The sequence below is a fragment of the Caretta caretta genome, chromosome 5 (genome assembly GCF_965140235.1).
Source record: "Caretta caretta isolate rCarCar2 chromosome 5, rCarCar1.hap1, whole genome shotgun sequence".
Classification (NCBI taxonomy): domain Eukaryota; kingdom Metazoa; phylum Chordata; order Testudines; family Cheloniidae; genus Caretta; species Caretta caretta.
Window position 1 is genome coordinate 34,612,700 of NC_134210.1, and position 17,434 is coordinate 34,630,133.

Below are 17,434 nucleotides of genomic sequence, written 5' to 3' on the forward strand. Positions count from 1 at the left end.
TTGCTGCATCTTCTGGGGCTTGTAAGATTGTGTAGCTCAGTTTACCCTTTATGTAACATGGATATACACTAATTCCAATTTCAGAGAATAGAGCTTGATTTTTGTATAAATATCAAGTATTTGTACAGTGCAACCTCAATTGCCTAAGCCTCATTTATTCTCAGCATCTCATCTTAAAAGTGGCATTACATCCCCAGACATTGTTTACATTAAAAACTATACCACTTGTCTGACTCTAACCTAAATAACATTCATATTCTCCATTCCGTTGGCTGAGGAGATGTGTGACATGAGATAGTGTTGGACCAGTACAGGAAGGATGTACGTACTATGCAGCACAAATAGTAGCTGGTGTAGTGTGGATAAAGGGCTTTTGCATTCTGCTTCATCAGTATTTCTTGCAAGTTCATATTATTTTTGAAAAAATGATGTGTAAAAAAAGTAAGATTTTTAATATGACAGCAAAATACCCCAATTATGATACTAAAGCAGTTTTGACTTTACTGTAATGAAAATCATCATTCACAGGACAAATATTCATTTCATATAAAACTTTTATCATGCAGAGTGCCTTAATGCTTACACAAAGAAGAAGATCGCACAGTTGGTTGCATTTCAGCAGAACTATAAACTCACTCGGTTAAAATTTCGTTCAAAATACATTACTTCCTACAATTTTTTTTTAAAGTAGAGCATCTTGTAAAAAAAACACGCTACTCTCAACACTGCTGCTGTAAGACAGCACACAAGACAACTAAAACAAACATTTTTCAGTGACTGCTAATAGTACTGAGTGCTGAATTTATTGAATGGAACAATTAAAGGATTCTCTGTATGATTACTGCAAGTTAGGCAGGGATATCACATCTTAGATTAGGAAATTCAAAATAGGACTTCAGAATAAGAATTACAATTTGACTCCCATGTCAGTGGATAGCAGATAAGAAAAAAGTATTTACATAAAAGCTACACACGGTGGCAAGCATAATATACAGTTTTAAGCAATGGTGACAACTAAGATAATGGGGTAGTGCTAAGGAGGATAAAAACAAAAATCAAGATTAAACTAATAGCTAACAAACAACAAGTAAAACAAAAAACACTCTCCCAGTAGCTTTTGATAAAAGCAGTTAGAAACGTCTTTTCTCCCTTAAGCAAAAGAAGGTGAAAGCAGGAGAATTATATTTATATCCAGTTCTTTTACAGGTTCTGCTCTCCAAGAAGACTAAGAACATTTAGTGTGATCAGCACAAAATGCACTTGAATAATGATGTGCTTTCTATCGCGGTGTGCAGACAAACAAGATGCTGCCATGTTAACATACCTCTTGTACTGAGCGAGCTGCTGGCTTGTCTTGATGATTGGCCAATATTAAAAATGGCAGAGTACATAACTGTGGGTGCTGAAGAGCAGAATGCAGTTCATTCCTCGCCGTTTCTAGATCATCTTCCGAGGAGGCACTGTCTAATACAAATATTACCCCTTGGGATCCTTGGTAGTAACGACTCCAGTACTTCCTAATAGTGTCAGCCCCTTTCAAAACAATAATGAAAACTAATTAAAAACACAGAAAGTTAAATAGTTCAAAATTTCCTGCCAGATAACCCTACCACTTAGAATGGATTAAAGTAATGGGACAAATTTTGTCTTTACTATACATTCTGTGCAAACTACTGAAATCAAGAACATTTGTCAGTAAGGGCAGAATTTGGTTGCCCTTTCTCTAAAAGTTTCCGCTTAATTAGCTTGCCATCAATCTCTAAACCTGCTTCAGGACCACCGACTCCCACACCGTTCCCTATACCGGAAACCTACTGACTGCTATTCCTACCTACATGCCTCCAGCTTTCATCCAGACCACACCACACGATCCATTGTCTACAGCCAAGCTCTACGATACAAACACATTTGCTCCAACCCCTCAGACAGAGACAAACACCTACAAGATCTCTATCAAGCATTCTTACAACTACAATACCCACCTGCTGAAGTGAAGAAACAGACTGACAGAGCCAGAAGAGGACCCAGAAGTCCCCTACTACAAGACAGGCCCAACGAAGAAAATAACAGAACGCCACTAGCCATCACCTTCAGCCCCCAACTAAAACCTCTCCAGCGCATCATCAAGGATCTACAACCTATCCTGAAGGACGACCCCTCACTCTCACAGATCTTGGGAGACAGGCCAGTCCTTGCCTACAGACAGCCCCCCAACCTGAAGCAAATACTCACCAGCAACCACATACCACACAACAGAACCACTAACCCAGGAACCTATGCTTGCAACAAAGTCCGTTGCCAACTGTGTCCACATATCTATTCAGGGGACACCATCATAGGGCCTAATCACATCAGCCACACTATCAGAGGCTTGTTCATCTGCACATCTACCAATGTGATGTATGCCATCATGTGCCAGCAATGCCCCTCTGCCATGTACATTGGTCAAACTGGACAGTCTCTACGTAAAAGAATAAATGGACACAAATCAGATGTCAAGAATTATAACATTCAAAAACCAGTCAGAGAACACTTCAATCTCTCTGGTCACTCGATTACAGACCTAAAAGTGCCAATACTTCAACAAAAACACTTCAAAAACAGACTCCAACGAGAGACTGCTGAATTGGAATTAATTTGCAAACTGGATACAATTAACTTAGGCTTGAATAGAGACTGGGAGTGGGTGTGTCATTACACAAAGTAAAACTATTTTCCCATGTTTATTCCCCCCCAACCCCACTGTTCCTCAGACGTTCTTGTGAACTGCTGGAAGTGGCCCACCTTGATTATCACTACAAAAGGTTTTTTTTCTGCCCAGCTCTCCTGCTGCTAATAGCTCACCTTAAGTGATCACTCTGGTTACAGTGTGTATGGTAACACCCATTATTTCATGTTCTCTATGTATATAAATCTCTCCACTGTATTTTCCACTGCATGCATCCGATGAAGTGAGCTGTAGCCCACGAAAGCTTATGCTCGAATAAATTTGTTCGTCTCTAAGGTGCCACAAGTCCTTTTCTTCTTGCAAATACAGACTAACATGGCTGCTACTCTGAAACCTTACAAATAATGGCCCGTCTTCCCATTTTTACTGTTGTCCCACTCGTTCCTCTGACTGCAGCTCCACAGTTTCATCATGTGATGGTGTGTGCTTGGCTCTTTGAGGCTCCCTGCTGGAGGTCTTGTGGTCTTACCACACCCCACCCCAGAAAAGGAGCTGTGAAGGTAGGTCCTCCAGGCCTGCCTAGAAGGGCTGCAGGAAAGCAGCTAATCAGAATGCAGAAGACTCGGTTAAAAGGCGCTGTAGGATCTGAGAAGGTTAGATCCCAGCTGGGACTGGAAGACTGAGGAAGTCCTGGAAGATGGAGAAACATTTCAGGAAAGGAGGGTTGGGGGAGGCCCTGCTCAAGCAGGGAACAGAGAGAACCCAAGAAGGTGATGGGACCAAGTGGGAAGCAGCCTGGGGAATAGCTGCAGCAACCAAGTAAAGGAAGCTGTATGTGGCTGCTGTCTATAGGGTCCCTGGGTTAGGATCCAGAGTAATGGGCAGGCCTGGGTCCATCTGGTCACTGGAGAAGTGGTCTAAGCCACAAGGAGGGGATAAGACACTTCATGAAAAGCCCAAGAAAGGGTCTAGGAGTTTAAACAGGCCCAGGGCTGGGGCTGAAGACCCTGCAGAGGGCCAACCATGCATTGAACTTTGTTACCCCAGAAGGGGGTTGAACTTCAAGGAGTGAACTGGCTGGAGAGCTGGGACAATAAAAACTGATAACAGCAAAGAGTCTTCTGGGGGCACTTCTCTATACCAGGGCAGGCACAGACTTAGAGCTAGCCAAGAAGGGGCTGAGAACTGAGCCCAGAGACTGGGTACAGAAATTAACAAGGGAACAGGGACAGGCCCTGTTGGACCTTTTACCCCAAAAGGGATTAATCCATCCATTCACCTATTAACTGAGTGACTTAGCCAGAGGGCTGAGCCACCAAAGACCTACCTGACAAGGGAAACAGCCAACAAGGGGCACCATGAACAAAGTGTGTGTTTGTGCAGGTTTGCACAGAGTCAACAGGAGGCGCTCACGAAAAGTGAGTGTGTCCCGTCCCGTCACATATCTTTACAGTAGAACTTTGATTTTATGAACACCAATCTACAAATGACCAGCTATATGAACATTTTTTCCCAAGGGAGAAAAAAGTGATGATCATGAAGAACAAATCAATGTCCCTTCATATTCCAATGCCTTCAATGCATTGGAAGTCACTTTGCAGAGGGTAGTTTAAAGGACAAGAAGAAAGTGATGCAGTGCACCATACTGCAACTTAAGCACCATACGTACTGTAAATTTTGAGATGTTCAATTGTATGAACTTTTCAAACACAATTAGTTCTTAAACAGGGGTTCTATTGTGCTTGTGTGTTCTCTGTCATTCATTTGTAGACTTAGGAATCTGATTTTCTCATATATCTGAAGTGCCATGCAACCCTAGGGTGGTATTGTGTAAAAATATTTGATTTAAAAATATATAAACAAAGCCTACATTTATTTTGTAATTATATATTTAGTTAGTGGAATGGTGACAGGAAAACAATTCACACAAAAATGTCTGACTCAATTTGCTCCGTCAGCCTGAAAGGCCTCCCAAGAGCTCTGCCTCCTCCAGCAGAGCACTACATGATTTGGCCTTCAGCAACAAAACATCAGTCCTGATACCATCTGAGTATGAGTTCTTTGGGGCAGGGACTGTTCCTCCTCATCTGTCTGGGACTATCATTAAAAGGGAATAACAAAAATAGTACAGGGTGCTTGATGAGTCTCAGGAAAAAAAAGAAAATGTAGTTCGGGGTGAAAGGGGGGAAATGCTGCTCTTTACATAAAGATAACTATTTTGAGAGGGGAGAAGTGAAACTATTTATACTGACATACTGTGTACACGTGTGCTGGCTATTGGTTTTAAGGAAATCTCTATGTATTTTTGAAACAAACATTAAATTAATTATGCCCAGGCAATGTTCTGAGCAAGGTATAGGACACCGAATAAGGAAACTTAATGTAAGTACAATGGAATATTTTAGAACAGTGTTATATAGCTTTCAAAAGCATCTACCTTAAAACATGTACTTATGTTGTGCACTGCTCAGCAAGACAGGTGTTTTACATTAAGTCAGGGTGAAGAGGCCAACATTTAGAGCACACCTTCCCTAAAAAGGTTCACAGATCCACGTGATCATAGCACTTTTCAAAGTGTAATTACAACACATTCTGCACATAGCCATTAAAAATAAACCCTTCCTAGCACTAATCTGCCTTCTGTTTCTTTGTCCCTCCCTGTTGGTTACTCCAGTCATAACAGTAGTGACAAATATTATTACACACTTTTCTCAGATCCTTTTCAAAACCCTGAAAACCATATGTTCTTAGGTACAAAAAAGGTGCTACTGTGTAAGTGCTGAATCAAATTAGACCTGACCAGTCTTTTTCTGTGAGAGACCCTTAAGAAATGGTTATTTAAATCTGGACAAAGCAGGCTTTTAATATTTTGAAAAATGTTGCTTAAATTCACTATTAATTCAGCCTCACTTATACACCAACAGTTCAAATACAGTATGATTTTCTATATTTTAGAAACAACTTAGATTGTACAGCATGTTGACGGAAAGTGCAATTATTCTGAAACACTATTACTGTTCCACACCAACATCCCATAAATCTCTTCTTCTTTGCTCTGCCTGCAAAGGGTTTCAGTGTTGCTTAGACTCTGCAGCTCTTCCATATGCCCCTCAGTGTCATTTCCAGGTACAGTGAGTTGCCATGGGAATCAGTGCAATCTTTCATCAAGCCAGAGAGTTTGAGACACCAGGAGCAGAGATGACACAGAAACCTGAGACTCTACAGTACATCAACATGGGTTTTACATTACATGCTGGCCTACATTACGCCCTTCCCCACCACCACCTTCTTCATCCTTTCCTTTCTTGAGTTTATTTCTAGATAAAGATTCCAGAGACTTCTGCTCCCTGGCTTCTTCATACTAACAGATTGATGTTGGTTTCTCCTAGCATTGCCGTTTAGGTGGAACTACTGCAGCTGTGCACTAGGTGTCATAAGGATGAATCAGCAGACTCGTCTCCAGAATGAAACACTCCGAGGGCATGTCTACACGACAGACTTAAGTCAACTTCAGTTAAGTCGACATCCAGCCACTGCAGTAAGTTGGGACTGCGTATCTACACCACACTCCTTATGTCGGTGGGGCTCATCCTCACTAGCAGCGCTTGCATCGATGCAGAGAGCAGTGTACCGTGCATAGCTATCCTAACAGTGCAATTCACCATAGGGATTTTTGGAAGGACTTGCAATGCCTCATGGGACCAAAACATGCTTACAGCGGGGACTGTGAACATAGCTTCAACGTCCCATGATGCCATTTTCTCCCTCCCTCCCCTGATTTCAACTGGAACCCATGATATTTCCTGCCTTTTTTTAAAAGACTGGTATAGATGCGCGTATGCCATATCTCAAGAAGCATGGACCCCCACTTAGCCGTTCACTATTGTTGTGAGCATTACAAACACCACATGCCTTATCCTGCAGTATTTCCAGAGCCACAAGAGGAGCTGCTACATGGAACACTAATGTCCTTCCAGCACCTCTGCTGGAAGTCACAGAACGAAACAATTCCCAGTTTCTGCTGGCAGTTGCACAGCAGCTGAACATGGGGGAGCACAGTCTCTGGTCCCGAGAAACAAACACTGAGTGGTGGGATTGCACTGTTATGCAGTTATGGGATTGTGACCAGTGTCTGCCGAACTTTCGTATGCGCAAGACCACTTTCCGGTAAGTGTTGTGGGGCTCTCCTCAGCCCTGCAGTGCAGGGACACTAAAACGAGACCTGCTCTGACAGCGAGTGGCCATCACTGTGTGGAAGTTAGCAGTGCCAGACTGCTACTGGTAAGAGGGGAATCAATTTGGAGTTGGAAAATCCACCGGGAGGGGGGAGGCAGGGGGTACGTTGTGATCCAAGTATGCAGGGCCATTAACGGCCTTTTACTAAGAAGGGTTGTGACTCTGGGCAATGTGCAAGAAATACTGGATAGTTTTGCCACAATGGGGTTCCCTAACTGTGGTGGAGCAATAGATGGCACGCATATCCCATATCCATTGGCACCAGACCATCTTCCCAAAGCGTACATAAACAGAATACTTTTCAGTGGTGTTGCAAGTGCTGGTGGATCAGTAGGGCCATTTTACTAACATCAATGTGGGATGGTCAGGAAAGGTCCATGACGCACGCATCTTTAACAACACGTCTGTTCAGAAAGCAGCGAGGAGTGAATTTCTTTCTGGAATGCAAAATAACCATTGCTGATGCTGAAATGCCAAGAGTAACCCTGGGAGACCCAGCCTACACCTTCCTCCCATGGGTCATGAAGCGATACACTGGATACCTAGACAGCAACAAGGATCAATTAAATAACAGGCTGAGCAAGTGCAGAATTGTGCAGTCTGATTACTAGGTTACACCTCAGTGACAGCAATATCCCCATGGGTATAGCTGTCTGCTGTGTGCTTAATAATATCCGTGAAGCAAAGGGAGAAAAGTTTCCAGGGTGGGGCTTGGAGGTGGGTAGGCGGTCTGCTAATTTTGAGCAGCCAGATCCCAGAGCTATAAGAGCTCAGCCTGGAACACTGTGTCTCAGGCAGACTTTGAAAACCTGTTTCAGTAATGACCCTCAGTAATGTGTACCGCTTTTCTGTATTGTGCCTTCCCATAGTATGAACCTTGCTGTGACTGCTGGGTTTTTGTCTCCAACACATCCCCTCCATTGCTTCAGTTTCTCTGTCCCTCCTCTTCTCCCCCGCTCCCCAATTTTAAATTAATAAAGACTCCTTCACTCTCAAGACATTGACTTTTATTGAACAAACATACTGTAACAAATCACAAATAGAATTTAACCTTGGACACATCGTGGAATAAAATTGGGAAGGGGGAAAGACAGTCAGCTTGTCTTTAAAAGGGCAGTGGCCTTGCCTGTCACACATCATCTTATGTGCAGCTTTATTCTTAAGCTCCTCCCCCAGGGTTGAGTGGAAGGGATATTGCAATCCCGCCCCACCCCCTACTGCCACCTGGAACATTTGGGAGAGAGGGAGAAGGAATATGGCGATGCTGGAATGCCGTTCTGCAGGGGCTATAGAGGGAGTCTAGCCTCAAAATGTTTCTCCTGAAGATGAACCAGATGCCTCAACATGTCTATCTGCTCCTTCAGAATCCCCAGCATCTCCTGCTGTGTGCCATGCTCATTCTCCTGGGCTGATCTCCTGCTCACCAGGTCCATGTCCGGTTTTTCAGAGAGAGAAATCCTCCACACTTTCTGCTTGGTGTCCACTGTCCCAGAGGCGTTCACAATCTCATTAAATATGTCATCATGTGTTCTCTTTCACCTTCGTTTTATCTGGGAGAGCCTCTCCACCAGTGTGGAGGAAGAGCTGAAGCCCACACTTTCAGCTCTAAGCCACGGAAAGCACAAAGCAACCATTGTTAATGTAGACTCAATGTCTAGTGCAGAGTTGCTATATAAAAACTCCCCTTATTTCACAGAAGTTTAAGGCAGAACATTTTCATTTACATAAGATATTCATTGACCCAGTTTGCTGTCTCAGCCATGGTGCATATGGCCTTGGGGCATGGGTGCCAGACCATCAGCAGCATTGGGTGGGCAACCCGGGGTAGGTAGGGGGCCATGCCACCTCCCCTTTGTAACTTGGGCATTGTTTGGAGAGTGGGAACCAAACTGCAAGCCTTGGCAGAGGCTGTGCTGGAGGAGAGGGTTTGCTTGCAGCAGCAAGTGGGCACCGCAAAATTTCCCTTCCTCCCAATCTCCGCCCAAGTCCTGCTGCTGCTAGCCATCACCCAAGGCTTGCAGTTACTAAGATCAACACCAACCCCTGCCACCCAAACTACAGTTGGCTGAAGGGGCAGAAAATCATAATGGGAGAGGGGAGCACAGGCACTGTTTGTGGTTCGAGCAGTTGCAATGAAAACTACCACCGTCCCCCTTAAGGTGACCCTAGTTGATATTACTCTCTGAGAGTAACAGAGGAAGCAAGGGAACAGATGCTGCAAGCATCCAGGTATAGACTGGGTCCTTATACTGCAGTGCTGTGTACTGCAATGATGCCTAGTTGAATTAGCTGAACAAACACTGTAGTGGCAAGAGAAACTGTCGTATGGTGTCCTATGGTGGTGGAAGAAATAAGGCAGTCTTCCCCAGATTGCAGAGTACCTTCACAAAAGTTTCCTGGAGATCTATACGGAGGATTCCCAGACCATCCCTGTGTATGTGAACAGTCTTTTGCATAGGGCACCCTCTGCTTAGTTGGTGCGGCCACTGAGAAGCAGATAGCCACTCTACCTCACCTTCTTAATTTTAATTAAAGATAGAATACAAGAACATCTGACTCCAAAATATTACTTGAAATTTCATACTCACCAGAAGTTCCTTCCCTGGCACCACGCTCTGCCATGATGCTGTTCTGCAACTGGCTGGACTGCTCTGGGGTTAAAATATCTCCTGACTCAACAGGAGCAGGGATTCCCCACTCACCTGTCTCCCATTCTCCTCTTCTTCCTCATCCAAGACCTCCTCCTCAGCATTGTCCACGCTGGCCCAGGACTCCAACTCCTCAGAGGTATCTTGGGGGGTCATGATGGGGTCACCGCTGAGAATCACATGCCGCTCCTTGTAGTGGTGGCACATCTACCACCAGAGCAACTGTTCACCTCCCTTGCCTCTGGTACACCTGCCTCAGTTCCTCGATTTTCACCCGGTACTGCTGCATGCCCCGGGTGTAGCCCTTCTCTCCCATGCGCAGCATGATCTGTTCACAGATGTCTATGTCTCTGAGGCTGAATCATGGCTGTGCCTGCACAGCCTCTTCTCCCCACACACCAAGAAGATCCACCACCACCTCCTGTATACTCCAGACTGGAGTACATTTGGCGCATGGAGCTGCCATGATCAGCTGTGAAGATGAGCTCTCCATGCAGGAAAAACAGGAAATGAAAATTCAAAACTTCCCAGTCCTTTAACGGGGAGGGGCTGTCTCCTGGGTAGCTGGCTGCTGTGCAGAAGAGTTGAAAATGTTTACCAGAGCGGTCACAGCAGAGCATTATGGGACACAGCCTGGAGGCCAGTTAAACTGATGTTAGCAACGCAGTATCTAACAACATCGAATTAAGCACTACGCCTCTCGCGAAGGTGAAGTAATTAAGTCGACACAGCAGGCAAGTTATGTCGGCAGAAGGGATCTGGTAGTTTAGACACATTCGTTATTAGATCGACATAAGGCAGTTTACATAAATTTAACGGTGTAGTATAGACCAGGCCTTCCAGCAATCCAGGAGTTCATGCACAAACAGCACAAGAGGCAAACCAGAATCTCGTGGGAGGATAATTTTTGGTGTGTGCTCCCTGTGTACTCAATAGATACAAACACAGAAATACACATGTACATATTAGACAAAGTGGGTGAAGTAATACCTTTTATTGGACCGACTTCTGTTGGTGGAAGAGACAAGCTTTCGAGCTATACAGAGCTCTTGCTCAGGTATTAGCAATTAGAGATGTTACCTCACCCACCTTGTCTCTAATATCCTGGGACCAATGCGCTTACAGCAACACTGCAATCAGCATATACATATTGTTCTATGAAGATTTATATTTTTGTTACTAAACAAGCTGCAGTTTGTGAAAATCATCTCTGCTTGCTTGTGTCTTCCTTCCATGTTTTTGCAGTGAGGTTAACTTGAGATTCATAGCTTCAGTATTTTTCACAGCTGCTAACTGCGGCCTCCAGACCCCTTTGTCTCCCCCTTATTAATTACATTTTGAAAAAACTGTTAGAACAACATTATTTAGGTTGCAAATTTAAGCACTTGAAACTTAGGAAGTGCCAGATCTATGGTTGCCTGTGAAAACTAGTTTGAATTATGCTGCGGTTTTAAATTACATAATCAGATACTATTTTTTTTTTTTTTTTTTTTTTACAGGAAATCAGAGGAAATCTCAAAGATGATTTCATTTTTAAAAGAAAAAGAAAAACAAATTCCATTATGTCAGTGGGTTCCCAAACTGGGGCGCGTCACCCTAGGGAGGCATGGAGGAATGTTTGGGAAGGAGGGAGGGGCCAGCCCCCACAGGGGGTGAGGAGGGAGTGCCATGCTTCCAGCCCCACTCTGCCCCCAATCCCATTCAGCCCCCATTCCTGCTCCGCCTCCAGACCCTGCTCCATTCCCAATCGCAGCTCTGCCCTCATTCTCTCTCCGCCCCCAACTCCAGCTCCTGCCCCACTTCCGTCTTCAGCCCAAGCTCTGCTGCTGAGGAAGCCTTGGCTGTGCAGTTGCGGGGGGGGGGGGGGGGGGAAGCGCCATGCAGACAGATTCTATTAATGGGGGGGCTTGATTGGAAAAGTTCGCACACCACTGCATTATGTACAACTGTACCAAATACCCACCCCACCCCCCCCAAACAAACCATGCATCACTGGTAGGTGAAGAGTGTGAAAGCATGGACTGATTCCAATAGGGCTGCTCTGCAAATTACTGAGATAGGGACACTTCTTCGAGAAGCTGCCCTATCCCTAGTAGAATGGGCTCCACCCAGCACAGGTAGATGTAATCTAGCTACCTCATAGCATGTTTTAATACAATTAGACTCCCCAATTTCGACAATCTTTGGCTGGACACTGCCTGACCTTTAAACTTTTCTGCAAATGCTACAAACAGCTTGAGAGCTCCCCCAAAGGGTCTCATTCTATCAAGGTAGTATGAAAGAGCCCTAAAAGTGTCAAGGATGGGCAATTTGTCTTCCCTCTGGTGGCTTACGGAAGAAAACTGGGAATGGGGTGGAAGGGGGGGGGGTAAGGGAAATCAGCCGATTCAAACAAAAACCTGACACAAATCTTGGATCAGAACTTAGCATGCTGCTTAAGCATTATCTTATCTCTGTGAAATATGGCATAAGGTGGACCAGCCACAAGAGCCTGAATTTCCCCTGCCCTTCAAAGTCTGCATAGATAGATGGTATAAAGAGCAAGTTGCCAGAGGCTTAAAAAGGGGTCCCATTAAACCAATTAAAACTATGCTGAGGTTCTAAGATGGAGGGAGCTCCCTAACTGGGGGCAACACATTAATGAGGCCCTTGAGGAATCTTAGGATGGCAAAATGTAGTATGACCTGAACAGTGGGATGTATTAATATTGCTGCTAAATATATTATTATGGAGCTAACCGATAGTCCAGAATATCAGGAAATCAGTTTTTAAGGTGACATTGTGCTGCCCAAATAGAAAACCTCTTTCATTAAGCTCAACAGGCCAGTCTAGTAGAGTTTTTTTCTGCTATGCACCAAAATGTTTTGGGCTTCAAATGAATACTTTTTCCTCAATGGAAATTAACCAGCCAGCATCCACACTGCAACAATGCTGGGTTCAGGAGTAGAATATGACCACAGTCCTATTAGATCACACAGGTAAGACAGGTTCTGTGACTGGGGGCTATGTTGACAGGTTCCTTACGTCTGAATACAAAAAACCATATGGGCCAAGCTGGCGCTAGTAGTATCATTACTGCTGAGCCCTGTGTGAGTTTCCTCAGGATGCTTGGTATTAATGGGATTTGTGGATAGATGTGCATGATCCCTGGTGTCCATGAGATGAGAAATGCACTGAACTTGGATCCTGGACTCAGACCTTCCCTTCCCAACCCCACCTTAAACAGAATGTTGATATTTCTCATTCTGAGCTGTAGCAAACAGGCCCATTGCTGGTTATCCCCACCTACAGAAGATGGTCTGCAGGGCAGAGTCCTTGACAGTCTACTGGTAGTTGTCTAAGAATTTCCTACTGATGTTCTGTAAGTCTGGTAGATGCAGAACCACTGATGAGTTTTGGTGACAAAGGCACCAGGTCCAAGATGAACAGCTACTTTGCAGAGCAGAAGTAGAAATGTTGTGAAAACTAGGCAAATAGCTAAGTTCTACGACACTTATGTGGAAGTCTTTTCTAGAGTCCAGAAGCCTTGGGTCTGAAAGTGGTCTAAGGGAGCTCCCCTCCTCTAGCTTTGAGGTATTGGTCCCCAGCATTTTGGAAGGCAGAGGTGGAAAAAGCGGTATTCCTTTGCACACCCAGCAAGGGTCCTTCCATGAATCTAATAATGAGAGGAATTCTAGTAAGACCTGAACCCTCATGTACATGTGATCATAGAACCACAGGGTTAAAAGGAACCAAAGGGTCATCTAATCTAACCCCCTGCCAAGATGTAGGATTTGTTGTATCTAAACCATCCAAGACAGATGGCTATCCAGCCTTTTGAAAACCAGCCTTTTGAAAGCAGCTTCCACAACCTCCCAACGCAGTCTGTTCCTACCTGTAAGAACAGTAGGACAATGGAAGTTTTTCCTGAGGTTGAATCCAAATCTGCTATGGTGTAGTTTGAACCCATTGCATCTTGTCCTGCTGTCTGTGGCAAGAGAACTTTTCTCCATCTTTTTTATGGCAGCCTTTCAAATATTTGAAGATCACTACCATGTCCCCCCTTAATCTTCTCTTTTCCCAAACTAAGCATACCCAATTCCTTCAGCCTTTGCTCACATGGCTTGCATTCCATCCCTTTGATCGTCTTTGTCACTTACCTCTGGATCCTTTCCAGTTTCTCTACATCCTTTCTACACATTGCTGACCAAAACTGGACACAGTAATCTAGCTGAAGCCTAACCAGTGCTCAGTAGAGTTGTACTATCACCTTCCCTGATTTGCATGCTATGCCTCTATTAATGCAACCTAAAATTACATTTGCTTTTTTTGCAATGGTATAGCATTGTTGACTCAAGTAGAGGTTGTGATTGATCACAACACCCAGAACCTTGTCAGCAGTGCTGGTGCCAAGCTAGTTAGCCCCCATTCTGTATTTGTGCATTTGGTTTTTCTTCCTTAAGTGTAGCACCTCACATTTGTATTTGTTAAATTACATTTTGCTGATGTCTGCTGCATAGATACAAAGATTTGCATGGCACAAAGGTGAAGTCTGGCATATTGTGCGCATGTTTAGTCTTGAGGGAAAAAAGGCGAGAGGAAGACCTGATAACAGTCTTCAAATATGGTAAGGGCTGTTAAAAAGAGGACAGTGATCAATTGTTCCACTAAAAGGTAGGACAAGAAGTAATCAATTTAAACTGCAGGAAGGGAGATTTAGGTTAGATATTAGGAAAAACTTTCTAACTATAAGGATATGGAATATGTTACCAAGGGAGGTTGTGCAATCCTCTTATTAGAGGTTTTTAAGAACAAGTTAGACAAACATTCCAGGGATGATCTAGATATACTTGATCCTGCCTCAACACAGGGGGATGGACTACTATTGAGGTCCCTTCCAGCCCTACACTTCTATGATTCTATAAGTGCACGAAGTCATATGACGCAGGAGTGAGATGCATACTCTTACAGACATTTGTAGTTGAGCCTGCAGCTGGGTTGATATGGTCTGCCATGGTCTCAAATCTCCCCTGTGCTAAGCAAGCTCTTGTTAATGAAGAAACTTACACAGCTCTTATACGTCCTATTTTTTTGGGTTGGCCATCTATTCTGATAGTTTTCAGAGTAGCAGCCATGTTAGTCTGTATTCGCAAAAAGAAAAGGAGTACTTGTGGCACCTTAGAGACTAACAAATTTGAGCATAAGCTTTCGTGAGCTACAGCTCACTTCATCGGATGAGCTGTAGCTCACGAAAGCTTATGCTCAAATAAATTTGTTAGTCTCTAAGGGGCCACAAGTACTCCTTTTCTTATTCTGATAGTAGTACTCATCCCCTGTATCCTCCAACGATGTTAGCCTTGATACTCCATTCATCCACTTCTTCGACAACAGTCAATTACTTTTCCTACACTGCCTCCTACGCATGGAATATCCTCTTAATTAGGATTCACCAATTCTGTTAATTCACTTCTGTTCATCAAATCTCTCCTTCAGACTCTTCCTGCATTGTCAACAAGAAATGAGTTTGTCGTCAACGAACAAACGACCGTCCAAAATTAAAGCAGCCATGTGATCTTATTGTAACAACTTTGGTCCTTCCTCTACCCGAAATTTGTTACCCAATCTCAACCTCATTCCTTGAATGGTCACAATATTTCAGTGCTCCAAGATTTCATTATGAGCTTTTCCTTCATGGCCTGAAACACATACTGATGAAGCAAGGAGCAGAACTCCAGAGAAATGGTGCAGGGCTTGGGTGGACCATTGCTGGAAGAGGCTTAGAATTTGCCAGTAGGGAAAACCTCCTCCAGCCTCAATTGAGCAATCAAGAGGAATTTGATAATAAAACCTAGATCTTTCCATCTCTAATTAATCCTTCAAATCCATCCCAGTCTGGAAGTTACAAATATTTCACCACAGTTTTCAACCCTCCATTTACAGAATGGTGGATTAAAAGACCAAATTAGATTCCTGTCTGTCTCTAAAATTATATGACTATATGGATGTGAATGATATTTGATGTGATTATTCTGAAATGTGTTTATGGTCTTGATTTAGTTCCCAGTAAGTATCCACGTCTCAGGTACCACCAATAACTAGCACTGATTTTGTAAATATCATGAAGCCAGCAACCAAAGGAGCACACTGACTGAACTATCATCACTCCAGAGGCGGTGTTTCAAGATTATGAATAAGGCTTCTTGGTCAGACAACATGAAGAAGCTTGGCATTGGTGCTGCCCTGTAGTATCTGTACTGTGGATAAACCAAGGAGCTCAGTTTACCCAGGGAATTCACCAGCACTAAATACATTAATTAAAATTTTAAACAGCCAAAGTCAGCTTCTGCCCTTGCCATTTTTCCAGTCTCTTCTCTCCCCGCATTCTCTCATCTCCCACATTTTATATTGAATCAGGTGCAGTTCCTGCTTACAATACCATGCTAGGGCTTTGCTGGACCTCCAACTCCTCCATTTCATGGTGTACCTGAGTTAAGTGAGAGGAGGCTATTTATATCTGCACGGTAAAAGTACACTTTTGGGGCATCTGGGTTAACGAATGCCAAACCTCCTGAGTAGCCTAATCAAAGAAACAGATTCTCTGATTTATTTATCAAATTCAAAACTTAATGTCTTGCAACTTAAGAAGAAAAGAAATTACACAATTGCTATGTCAAAAGGGAAACTTAACTCTGGACACTGGACTTGGCAGGCAAATGAAGGAAGAACAGCTTTTCAATTATTTCAAGTATTTAAGTATTTGTGATTTTAAAGTCTCCACAGAGATTTTTCTTACTGATTCAAAATCTTATTTTTTTAAGCAAAACTTCTAATATTTCAGAAATTAGATTCAAAACCAGATTCAATGTACCAAGTTAGTATTGTTTAAAAATACAAAAAATAATCTGTTCAGTTAAATGATGCAAGTGGTCAGGATATTCCATGAGTCAAGTAATCAGAAAATTTAACATGTTAATTCACTTTTTTGCAGTTTTTAAGAATCTAAAACAGTGTTTGATAAAAGGCAAATGTCTGCAAGAGAGCACAGAAAGCTTCGCTCTCTGTCCCAAACAAATACTAAAGAATGATGGAGTTAATGAGACCAGCAGCAGACAATATGAAAGTGGCTGTTTTTTCTATAACCTATAAATGAAATTTTTTTGTATAATTCTATAGAAACAGAGAAGCACAAACCTGGCTGTATTAGAAGCTCCAGGAGGTAACTAGAATGGTACAAACATGCACCACCTTCCACTACAAGGAGGAGTATTCCTTCAGCCAAACAAAAGGAATAGTACACAATCAGCATCTGTTTCACATAACTGCTTGGCTGCTGAAAGAAGAAATCTAAAAAAAGTATGAGTTTTAACAGTCAGTCCTTAAAGTATTTGAAATAAAACTTCATTGTGCTCAAGCAACTAGACAAGGCTTACAATTTTCCAAAGGCTAAGTTTGCAAGGCAATTTTTAAATTAATTGAGTACATCACAAATTAAAATCTAAACGGAACTTTTCCCTTTTGACTGACATGCAGCAATGAATAGTGAACCTTTGAAGACCGATTCCTTTCAGCCTCTCCAAATTCTCAACATCAACTGCCCAGACAAGACTGCTATAGTACAGAAAACAAAACTCAGCCACAACATATTAGTGTTTGGGATGGGGGGTGGGGGGGAAGAGAATCTTACAAAACTAACCTAATACAGGCCCCTCTCCCTCAACATCAACAGCAGAAATTCCAGAACAAAGTTTAGCAGAGAAAGAGAAAAGTTACAAAAACTAAACTGGTAAGACCTATTTCTGTACACTGTTTATACCAGTACAGAAATGATGTGGTCTATTATATTCAGCAATTCTCCTCCACAAACAGAGAAAGGGGGGAAATATCAGGGGCCAACACTGCCTGA

At 43.2% G+C, this 17,434-nt stretch overlaps 1 protein-coding gene across 7 annotated transcripts in view; it reads right to left on the bottom strand.

Annotated features, from left to right (window-relative positions):
- Window positions 1-17,434, bottom strand: part of ARL15 (ARF like GTPase 15) — a 334,819-nt gene that overhangs the window by 180,345 nt on the left and 137,040 nt on the right. For 4 of the 7 annotated variants that reach the window (XR_012668398.1, XM_048851826.2, XM_048851825.2 and 1 more), the window contains 2 exons: window positions 16,723-16,875; window positions 1,325-1,533 (listed from right to left, as the gene is read on the bottom strand). Coding sequence is in view for 6 of the 7 variants with exons in the window: in XM_048851826.2 (XP_048707783.1) it covers window positions 1,325-1,533; window positions 16,723-16,875 (362 nt within the window). In the remaining variant the exon portion in view is untranslated. The remainder of the gene's footprint in view (window positions 1-1,324; window positions 1,534-16,722; window positions 16,876-17,434) is intronic. The other 3 variants (XM_075128470.1, XM_075128469.1, XM_075128468.1) reach the window with 2 other exon arrangements.